This window comes from Monodelphis domestica, chromosome 5 (assembly GCF_027887165.1).
Source record: "Monodelphis domestica isolate mMonDom1 chromosome 5, mMonDom1.pri, whole genome shotgun sequence".
NCBI classification, from domain to species: Eukaryota; Metazoa; Chordata; class Mammalia; order Didelphimorphia; family Didelphidae; genus Monodelphis; species Monodelphis domestica.
Window position 1 is genome coordinate 150,126,743 of NC_077231.1, and position 12,053 is coordinate 150,138,795.

General features: G+C 39.2%; 1 protein-coding gene across 10 annotated transcripts in view; it reads right to left on the reverse strand.

Annotated features, from left to right (window-relative positions):
• FRMD4A (FERM domain containing 4A) overlaps positions 1-12,053 on the reverse strand; it is a 743,442-nt gene that overhangs the window by 58,108 nt on the left and 673,281 nt on the right. For all 10 annotated transcript variants that reach the window (XM_056800843.1, XM_007503986.3, XM_007503982.3 and 7 more), the window contains 2 exons: positions 7,733-7,871; positions 2-143 (listed from right to left, as the gene is read on the reverse strand). In XM_056800843.1, coding sequence (XP_056656821.1) covers positions 2-143; positions 7,733-7,871 — 281 coding nt within the window. The remainder of the gene's footprint in view (position 1; positions 144-7,732; positions 7,872-12,053) is intronic.

Sequence of the window (12,053 nt, forward strand, 5' to 3'; positions counted from 1 at the left end):
CCTGATGAAAGGAGACTCCCACTGCTGCCACTGATAATTTTGCCTTTGCTACCCATGTTGGCTAACTTTGAAGTCTTCAGTGTTCCTGTTTCAGTCAGGTCAATAGCAATCTCACTCAGGCTTCTTGCAGCATGGATTTTGGACTAGAATCAGAGGGGGGAAATGTGTTTATGGAGAAGCTCACATTTGGAGAAACATTTACCACTTCCAGACAATATATGAACAATAGGAACTCAACTCTTTGTGATGTTACAATTTGACATTGTGTCTTATTAGCCTAAATATTTAACTATAAATCTAGGGAGTTTGGATCCAACTATTAGATAACATATTACTAAAACTTCTGGCACAGATCCACATGAGGGAGCTGCCACCTAACATGAAGTAGATCATTGTGATCATTTTAATTCTTGGAGACTTAATTGCCTAAGGCCCTAAGAGTTTGGTTAAGTGACTTGCTCAGGGTCTTATTCCCAATATGAAGGAGCTTTTGAAACCAGATCTTCTTGGCTCTAATAGTGAATTAATTCACTAAGCTAATACTGCCAGGACACCACCTAGACTTGGCTCCTTTGTCATAGCAACATGAATAAATGTCATTAGATGGGGTAGCACAAGTTCTCTCTCTCTCTCCCCCCTTTAATATCTTCCCTCTATTGTAAAAATAAATTACCATGAATTCCATTTAACTTTAGTAATTCATTTTGGGATTAAGAAAGAAATTAAATCCCTGGCGACCACCAAATTTAATATTCATTCCAACCAAATAATAAATTTAACAAGTGATTGACGTGTTTCATAACACAAAAGTCATTTTTAGTTGGATCTAAGTTAATTTCAAAGTCTGTATTTGTCATTCACACAGAACCAAAAAGGATTCTTAGTCACATTAGGGGAATGGTAGTTAGATGGTTAGTAGCTATGTCTGTATTATTGGCATGGAATTCTAGTGTGTAACTCATGAATACTTAGGGAACAAATAAATGCTTGCCTTGACTATTCAGAGTCCAAGAAAAAGCAGAAATACAAACTTCTGAAGAAGCTTTTTATATCAAAGAAAGCACACTAAGATTTGTAACTAAATGCACAGTTTATAAATAATTTTATTTGTACTATATTATTATATAGTTAAATATGGGCTGATTGCAATAGGAACAATAAAAAATGTGCTATGTCTATACACTTAGCCTCAAAGGTCACTAAGATATCAACTTTCTGCTTTTGGCAACTAAAATGTCTTGCACTCCCATAAATGTATGAAGTTTATAATTTTCATTTCCTAGCTTGGGAGCAAATTCTGAGTACAGGAATCAAGGCAATGGGCTACATTCAAAGAGTTGCCTGTAACTGCAATCAACATATTTGATAGCCATTCTCCTCAACTGTAGTCATTAACCAGTGTTTATTAGTGTTTATATATAATTTATATACATGTTTTAGGCGGTATCAGACAGCAGATGGAGAGCTGAACTTGAAAGCAGGGAGACCTGGAATCAAGTCCTACCTCTGATACAGACTGGCTATATGACCCTGGGAAAGTCATTCCAACTCTCATTGCTCTAGGTAACTCTAATATGAGAAGTTGCAGAGTAGGGCTGTCCTTCATTGGTAGAATCAGTAAAGTAAGTTTCCTTATATGGAGTTCCTTGTACCAATGACATCACAGGCTGGTTCCACTAATGTAATCCAGCTCAAAGTCACAATGGAGGCTCTAAAGAACCTTACCACCTGAGTAATAATTAATAGTCATCCCCAGCCTGGATAAGTGCCATGGTGTCCTCTCTACAAAAGAGAGCACAGGTGAAGGGTCAAGGAAACATTGTGAAGGCAGAATAAATTAATTTCTTTTTTCTACTCTCACACTGGGGGGTCCCTCTTCCTGCTCATTCTAATGTTACTTTTTCTATTTGACCATCGAGGCACAAGGGTGCTACAGACATGGTCTGGACATCTATCCTATTATCCCAGCTTTGACTGAGCGCCAAAGTAAAGTTTAAATTAGAACTTCAGCTGGTGAATGCCAGGAGAGGTTGACAGGATAAAAGCCCAGGGGATAAAGGAAATGCTGAGACTTGTTGCTTGTTTTCTTCACCTAGGGATGAACCATCTTCCTCCTCATCCTTCTACCCTGTGAATCTTTCCTCTCGTCACGATTCCTTCCTGACCTCAGCAATTTTCCTTGCTCTCAGGATCAGGTCAGCTTTCTCGAGGTGGTGCTTCCTTGTTCTCTAAAATAATCATAGCTGCCAGAGCCCTCTCACAGGATTTGGGTCTGGAGCAGAAAACAGGAAAGACCTTCTATTTCATTTTGACATGGAATATCAACAGCACCCATCTGGATGAGCCCTATCTCTGAAAAAGATCACATTGTGCCTGGAGAAATCTTGCTTCTCTTCTGGCAGTGGCTCTCCTTTTACACAAGCTAGTGGAGATAAAAAGAAAAACCCATATCTAGTATTTAGTTATCCAGGAACTAACAGCACCAAAAAATATGAGCTCCAGATTGACCACCAATTTGCTGAATGACCTTACATTCATGTGGTTAAACCTGAAGCTAATGTGTCCACAAGGAAAACCAGGTTCTATTGCCTCTCACCAACAGTATACATATATGGGTGGATGGCTGTGTGTGTGCGCGCGCATATGTGCACACACACTCTGTGATATACTTTCACTCTGGGCCAGGAGATGTAGAAGAAAATACAACCCTAAATGTGTGAGCCTGAAAAAGGCACCAAGAATCCAGTAATGAAAACTTTGGACCTGGTTTGGTTTGGAATGGAAATATGACAATGACAAAGTTAGGCTGTTTTGAATACAGCAGAACTTGGGGGTGGGGTGTGTGTGTGTTCCTATTGGTAAAGCAAATAGTTTGAGAGTCCTGAGTCTCAGGAAATAGGTCTATCTGTGTGAGGCATCAAGCTCTTGCAGGCAAGACCTAAATTTCTTTTGACTCCTGGTCTTGGACCAACTGAAGAAACCTGTCTTATCTTTAAAAAAAAAAAAGAAAGGACCCTTCAATTATCTGCTATCTCAAGGAAAATTGTTACTAGGTTTCTGGGAAAAGCTTGCTCTTTAAAGGACAGGAAGGGGGATTGTGATTACATTGGAACAGGGAACTCCCATGTGAGGAAGGTCCTTCTATCAAGGCAAGTTGTCACCTTTCTATGTTACTTTTAGATTTGCATTTCAGAATATTGTCATCTGAAGACAGCAACACCTTTCTTGATATAAGGATATAATAGTTTGTCAAACTTGAATAATGTCAACTACCTTGTTCAGCATTTCTGATCTCAGAGGTAAGGTAACTCCGTTACTAATTGCAATGAATATTTCTAAAGTTCAATGATTCTTATTCTCAAAGGGTTTCATAGACATTAAGCAACTTATACTTAGTCAGGGACAGCTGGGTGGCTCAGTGGATTGAGAGCCAAGCCTAGAGATGAGAGGTCTTGGGTTCAAATTTGACCTCAGACACTTCATGGCTATGTGACCCTGGTCAAGTTGTTTAACCCCCATTGCCTAGTCCTTACCATTCTTTTGCCTTGGAACTAATACACAGTATTGATTCTAAGCCAGAAGATAAAGGTTTAGGGTCTTTCCCTCCTCCCACCCCCCAAAAAATGGTCCTTAAATATAAAACTGGGAAAAACTAATTAAGTACAACTCCATGTGTGCACAGATGTGTGTGCATGTGCTTCTGTGTGTATAAGAGAAGGGTGGGATGAGGGAGGAAAGGAAGAAAGACAGAAAGGGGAGGATGGGCATGCAATATACATGTATATTGATATATATACATACATATATATATATATATATATATATATATACAAACTTAACAAAAGGAGAAAAAGGTTCAAATCAGGGAAAGAACATGAACTTTTTGGACCACTTTTTGGGGAACTGTTTGCTCAGATCACTAGATAGTACTTTTGTCTGGAGAAGGTGCTGTTGAAGGACTGGAGAAAAGAATGGGTGAAATGGTACTGTAAGCAGAGTATAATACAATCCCCAATATTAGCCAACATGAGCTGTTCTAAAACATTTCTAAAGTATCCAATTACTTAGATATAACTCATCTAGAAGTATATCTACTCATCAGGAAGAAATTTAGCTCTGAGCATGTGTATATATACATGTTGTTATTCAGTTATTTTAAAGCTATGCCTGACTCTTCATGACCCCACTTGGGGTTTTCTTGGCAAAGATACTAGAGTGGGTTTGCCATTTCCTTTTCCAGTTCATTTTACAGATGAGGAAACTGAGGCCAACAGGGTTAAATAATTTGCCCAGGTTCACCCAGCTATTAAGTGTCTGAGGCCAGATTTGAACTTGGGAAGCTGTCTTCCTGACTCCAGATTAGATACTCTAACCACTGTGTTATCTATCTGGCTCTGTGTGTATGCGCACATGCACACACACACTATCCATTCATTCTATGCATATATATGCATATTATTCATTCCTTGGTTGAAGATTGTTACTCTTCCCCTAAGGGGGCATTTTATCTCTGTTTAAATTGGGGAGCTTTCACTCATTTAACTAACATGACTATGGTAGCAATTTGCATAGCCTTTTCACCATAGTTGTTTCATTTTATTACCTGCTTATTGGATAAGGACAGAGATTTTCACTCCTATTCCGGAGATGGAGAGAGCAAAGTCAACAAGGTAGTAAAAGGCATTTGCCCAGAGTTCTGACTCCCAGATGTTGTACATGATCCCTGACACTCTATATGCCAAAGAATGGACTCATGTATAATAGAAGGGGACCTGGCTTTTGTGAGCAGCCAAGATTTACTTTGGTGAAGCCATTGCATCCATCAGAGGACAAGCATCTCTCAGCCTGACAGGTTGAAGGCGGGAGAGTGAAATTGAGGGATGTTCAGGACCTCTTTGTGGATGCTGAAATTTGGAAGAGTTGCTTAACTGATTGTTAACACAGCATTGATACAATATTACAAAATAATATATAATGATTATACTGTAATGGTTGATACTATTATATGATCTTTCTGTACAAAAATTCTTCTCTCAAGACAAACACAAGGTAGAGTCATTATGTGATCCCTCAGTCAATGCACCAATAACCCATTGAGCCAGGCATGCTGGTATAGTGAGAAGTATATTATTAGGTTGTGGTGTAGTATCCGAGGCTGGGAACCCTGCAGTCTGAGTTCAGATCCCACTTTTAGGATTTCCTGTGTGATCTGGCTCTAGAGTCTTCACCTCTCTGAGACTGGGGTTTCTCATTTTCAGGGGGCCGGGGGGGGGGGGGGGGGGGGGGGACTTGCACTCACCCCTGGGACTTCAGTGGTATGGGGATGAAGCATGCCACCCAGTCAGGATACTTCTACCAATAAGAAATTCTTATGCAACTCACAGCTTTTAGAGGCACTGAATAATGTCTTCCCAGGGTAGGTTTCACAGATAAAATTTGAACTTGGATCATCCTGCCTTTTACCGATATCTTTTTTCATTTCATCATAACTATCACTCTTTCCTTTAGTACAAATTGAGCAAAACAATTTTTGCACTACTCACCTCACAGAGCTACTAGGAGCAAAGTATTTAATAAATCTTAAAGGACTACATCCATATAGATTATTGTTGTTAATTGTTTGCTAGCTATGAAGCCAAATAGGACTTCCCCCCTTTAAAGTCATGACATCAAAATAGGAACCTTTACTTCAAGAAGGAATAGCGTCTGTGTTCTAGACTGAACTACTGAGTCATCTGTCTTTTATATTGATAAACATATATATCTTTTAACAAAGGATCATAGATCTTGGGTTTGAAGGGACCTTAGAAGTCATCTAATCCAGCCCCTTCACTGTCCAGATGAGGAAACTTCAGCCTAGGAAGGTAATAAAAGGACTTACCCAAGATAACACAGGTATAAAGTGCCAATGATAGAATCTGAACCCAGGTTCTTAAACACTACAATCATCAAATCAATATTTAAAGGTCTTGCCTTCAAACTGTGCTTTTATTTCTTAAACTCTTACTTTCTATCTTAGTAACAATCCTAAGACAGGAGAGTAAAGGCTATGCTAACAAGGTTAAGTAACTTGCCCAGGGTCACATAGCTAGGAAGTGTCTGAGGCTTCATTTGAACCCAGGTCCCAACTCCAGGCCTGGTGCTCTATTCACTATGCCACCTAGTTACTCCCAACTGTTCTTATTGGCAGGTTCGACAAAACTTTTAAATCCATTCAACACATGCAATATATAACTAGTTAAGAAACTTGGGCACAATTTCATTTTATTATATCAAATAAAGTCACAAATTCTTGTGCCAATATAAATCATAACCAGAAAATACCATAATCCTAGAGCATTTTAATAGTAAAAGCAAAGTAGAAAATGCCAAATGTCCCTGTCTCACTTTAAGCTAACCAATGCCAAGAAGGAACCAGTGCCAAAAAAGGAGGTAGGAATAAAAAAACTACTAAAAATGTGTGTGTGGAGGTGGGGGGAGGGGGGGGTCTCACAGAGGAAAAAAAAAAGGTAGTTTATTCTGCATGATAGATAGATCCTGGTTGAAAGCTATTCTACACCTTATGCATTAATTTGCTATTCTCCTTATCTTTTCTTTCTCTCCTTTCCCACGCTCTTAGAAAAAGAGAAGAAAAAAAATCTCCAAACAAGGAAAGATAAAGAAAAAGAGAAAATCCCTAAGACCAGCAATTTCTCTGGGTTAATAAAACTCTGAGCTGGTTAAAGTTAGAGCCCTCCCACACCCACCATAGAAACTTCCACCCCAGGAGAGAAAACTCCCCAAGAGATCGGTGGTATCAGCCAGCTGGGCTGCCAAGGTTTGCTCATTAGATATTCCCACCCCCTCCCTGCCATGGCAGTCAGATCCTGAGAAAGGGGCAGAGCCCATCTTGATATGCTTTTATTCCAGAGGGATAATGAGTAGGAGTGGCTCTTGATGGGGGAACATGGGGGTGGGGGGGCTGAAATAGTAGGAAAGAGGGGGTGTTGATATATTTGTGTGTGTGTGAACAAGAGGGATATCACCCACCTATCCATTAGCCAATGAGAACTCCTGAAGTGTCTAAGGGAACCACAGAGATCCTAAAGAAGATGATTATTTACACATTTCTGAGGCTCTGGGACGTATCTTGAAGAAGGTTACCATTACTTTTTTTCTCTTTTTTCAATTGTGTGCGTGAGTGTGTCTATATATTTCATGAAGCTGGCAGCTGGAAAAGCCCGGAGGGTTCAAAACAATTATCCTAAACAGTTAGGTGTTGTCTATCTATTAACTGAGAAAGGTGACTACTTCTCTCCCCTCTAGAAAGAAGAAAACAATTTACCACTAAATAAAATAATAGTTAAAGAGTTTTCCTATTTGCTTGGAGGTGAGTTCCCCAGTGGTTTGAGAGAGAGTCAGGATGCCACAGATGAGTCTTAGCAGACTGCATGAAGAAGGATGAGCAAATGAGATTGTGGGTGGGCCGGAAGCCCCTCTGGCACTTTGGAGGGAATTGGTCTCTTGGCAAATTCTGGTTTTATTCCATCTATCCACAGCCCAGAGAAGCAGAGAATACCATGACTGGCATGAGTTCATGCCAGTAATGAATAAATCAGGCTCCTGTCCAATTTTTAATACCTGAGTTTTATGATCCCTGGGACCCATCCAGCCTCTGACCTCCAGAGACAGTAACATGGTCTATCTAGGAGAAAGCTGCAAAATGAAATCTTTAGTGTAAACAGAGATTTACCTTACTCTGCTTTCTGTCCAGGTAGAACTGGTGTTGGCTAATGGCCATAGCCCATATGGACTTGATTAATGCTGGACATGCATACCACGTATGCACTGCAATGCCACTGTGACCAAACGTCCTCCTAGTCACCGAGGCCCTAGGGAAGCAGAACGAGAAGGTGGAACATGTTTATGCTACTGTTACTTTCAGGGTCAGTAAGTAAATCAGTGATGAGTTTTTATAGTGCTAAGTACAATGCCTGCTGGTTACAAATGTGACTTATCAAAATACACAAGCACAGACACACATATTTTGGAGATGAGCCAACAATGGTCCCTTTTGGGAGTCCTGACTCCTTAGGGTTCAAGCTGCTGCCAAGTCTCTGCCTTGCTGGGTCCTAGATGGGTCCAAGTGGGCCACTGGCCTTTCATGATTGGTACTCGATTGTTGAGAAGACCCAACTTATTGAGGGAATAAAAGCCTCCTATCCAAGAAAATTCGTGAATTAATTGGCAACAAGGTCTCTGGTGACATATAGGTAAATTATTTCCTAATCCTTGTAATCCAGAGCTCCTGACTCAGTCATGCTTTATCTGTCACCTTAGGCTCAATCCTCCATGGGAAATGCTGATTACCAATCTGAATTCTGGCTGTTGAGGTGGAGAGCAGTTAGAGGGAAGTAAGGTTGTTAGAGCTGAAAGGAGCCTTGGAGATCATCTGGACCAATTGTTCTCAAACTGTGGTCTTTATCAAACCCTGTGGGTTTCCAATACCATTTTAGGAGGTCCTCCAGGTCAAAAATACTTTCATGAGGTTAATACATTGTACCCACCTAAACCAAAAATCTTTAGCATCTTTGATGATTTTTAAGAGCATAAAGGCATTCTGAGACCAAAAAGTTTGAGAACTGCTGATCTGGTCTACACCCATTATCTTAAAGATGATATGACTAAAGGCAAAGAGAAAGACAAGATAACAACAAGGGCAATGGATGATAGAGGTTAATGAATGATAGAGTGGAATTCCCCTATCCTGTCCGCCCATTAAATATCAATTATTTCAGCATTGAGTAAAGAAGAAAGAAGATCTAGATTTCCAAAATGACACTGTAAACCACTGGATTTTTCATATAATTAGCTGCAATAAAGAATAAAGGCCAATGTTTTCTGAGAAGGGAAGGAAGTCTCTCTTAATAAATTGAGGCTATCTGGTTACTTTACTGAGGGTCAGGAGGTACATGGTAATGGTAGACTGATTATTATGAAAATGGAATTTTAGCTTTGGAAAGTGGCATACATGAGATAGATAGAGAGACAGAGAGAGAGACAGAGACAGAGAAAAACAGAGACAGAGACACAGAGACATAGAGAGAGAAAGATTAGTTAGAGGAAAATGGAGTTAGGACACTGATATAAGACTTAAGGTTTATCAAGTCTTTTTTTTTTTTCAGGAGAATTAAGGAATATGATTCTCCTAAGATCAGTAAACTAAAAGATCTTAGAGTAACACAAACAGAATATTATCTTTGGTTTTTAGGAAATATTAATAATACATAGCACAGTCAACATTTCCCTTGAGAAAAATTCAAGGTTGCTTCTTGTTTATTTGGGTTATAATTTTAATTTTCTATTCTGCTCCCCTTCCTGAATACTCACTTTTTTTATTTAAAAAGTAAAATCTAGTGTCAATTAATATTACTAATTCCACATGTGTATGATTTGTATTGTTGCTTTGGTTTGAATGAAAGTAAGAGGTAAAAATCAGCATGTGAATGAGCAAAGAGTTGTCGGTTGAAATGGGGCCAGAAAAAGAGGGGAGGGAGGGAACCACATACTACAAAACACAGAGAGATTTAAAAACGAAACTGCCAACCAAGGACTTCTGGCTCCCATAACAGCTATTGGAACTGGGATGAGTTCAACTCTTATTCTTCTCTTTAGCAAAACTGAATCTGGGCAGGGAGTTAGAGGGGGAAAAGTTTGAAAATCAAGACAGTGAAAGTTGTAAAAAGAACAGTAGCTTGTGTAGGGATCAGAATTTTTCTCACAAGGATAGTGGGGGAAAATTAAGACTACCAGGTCCAAGTAGATCCACATTCTTTCCCTACTTCAGGCCCTTCTGAAAAGTATTTTTTTCTTCTGTCCTTCCTAGTTGTTCTAACCTGAATATCTGACAAATCTGGAGGGCCAGAGAACCAGAAGTTAGGCATGGAGGGTCCCTTCCACCCTCCAGCAATTAGACAGGATCTTCTGTGTTCTGTATTGAAAAGATAATCATTATGGGGATGGGTAGTGAGAAGGGAAAGGCTGTGAGTAAATGTGTGACTGATCCAACTCAGAAAACATCAGCTAGAGTGAATTGTTTTCTTGTAAGTTGCAATTTCCCACTGATTGCATTTTAATTAAATGATTATAGCTGACATTTCCTATTCTCATACTCATTTGACTTCCTTCCTCATTCGTAATAGACAAGTTTGAGGAGGTAAGGGTATTGAGAACTCATTATCATCATTACATGTGGTCAATTAGATTAATCTTCTGTACCCGAAATAAAACAATATACCAAGAATTGGAATGACAAATATATTTAACACTGGGGGAACTATCTTCCTTGGATGCTTCTTGTACCTAGTAAAGAACATGGCTAGCTTAAAGTTTGCATCCACTCACTGGAAAGTACTGACAGCAAGATGCTTGCCCCTTACCTTCTCCACCTCTCTCCAGGCCTCTTCTTCCCCAATCCTAATTCATAGACTAAGAATATTCATTCAAGGTCTGTGACCTCCTGCAATCCCACGTCCCTTCCTAGTTGAAGATCTAAATTACATGTATCTTTGAAGATCCACCTCAAATTATTTTTTCCTTAGTGGGGTATATCTTGCTTATCTCTGCCCAAGATAATCTATTTCTTCTCTGAATCTCCTAATAACACCCAGAAGACATTCATCACATACTGCCTTCTACTGTTCTGCCAATGGTTCTAAGATTATCTTTTGGTATTTGTATGTCTCACTTTTTTGAAGGTAGAAATCCAATTTTTTATATTTCTTTGTATAGAAGCATTATAAGTCTAGAATAGGAAAGGAATCTAACTCAACTGCATCACTTTACAGATGAGGAAGCTGAGGTCTAGTAAGTGGCATGATTGTTTCCCTCAGTGCCTTGAACATAGGTTCCTCAATAAAATGACTGATCTATTGTTTTTCATTTAAAGGCTTAAAATGTCTAATATATATGTTTAGAGGATTTCCTTTTCTTTCCTACATCTCTGAGGAGTAGAATGAAAAAAATATGATGGTACTAATTTGACTGCTGGGGGAAATTGAGAAAGGGGCAGTAGACTAAATTTTGTAAAATTAATTTCCATTTTTTACATTTATTTTTCCTATCCTTCATTTAGAGCTCTATGCCTTTACTTTCTCCTTATTGCTCTGGACAAATAACTGAAATTTTCTGCTAATTCCTCCGAGTAGGATATAGGATATTCTCTCTGAAATTTGCTTCTTTCTCTCCCTTTGAGCAATTCTGACTCCTCCCTACTGTGGCAGTATTTATTAAACATAGGACCCATGCACCAACTGTTACTAGTGTCTTCTCCCCATCTACAGAAATTACTGTTACTTGGTTTGCTTCCACTTCTTATGTACCTCTGAGGTGGAACCACCAAAGAGCCTTTGGCTTCTGTCTCCTCCTGTCAGCTGTGAGACATAGGATAAGACTCTTGCTTCTAACTAGAGCAGCTGTTTTATGCAGATTACTGAGTTAAAACACCACTTCTGTCCTGATGAATTATCATATGCTACAGGTACAAATTGTATTGCATGAGCCACATCTTTGTGCTTTGTAGGCAAGGTTTCCCAAGTACAGTGAGAATTCCTTAGAAGTACAGTATTTCATTTGAGGGGCCCTTCATGGGAAAGGGGGGGACAGGAAGCAGATCCTGAAGCCAATGCCTATAAAGCACAGAATGTGCCAGATTTTTAAAATGAAATTTTATTTTTTTAACTGAGAAAATTTTATTTTTTCTCCCTTTCTCATCAGTGGGGGAAAAAGGAAAAATTAAGTCCTTATGACAAATATGTATAGACAAACAAAATAAATTCCTGCATTGCCATATCCAAAAAAGAATCATTCTGGGCCCTGAATCTATCACTTTTCCCCGGAGGTTGTACTTTATCATTGGCCCTGCAGAAGTGTAGTTGTGTACCAGACTTCTTTTCATCAAAGCAAGGAAGGGAAAGGGGTAGTGTTAATGGTATTTAAAATCAACCTTCTTTTCTTGGCAGGAGTCTGATCTTACCAATGTCCCCCTAGAGCTACCTTTTAGTTGTAAATCTGAC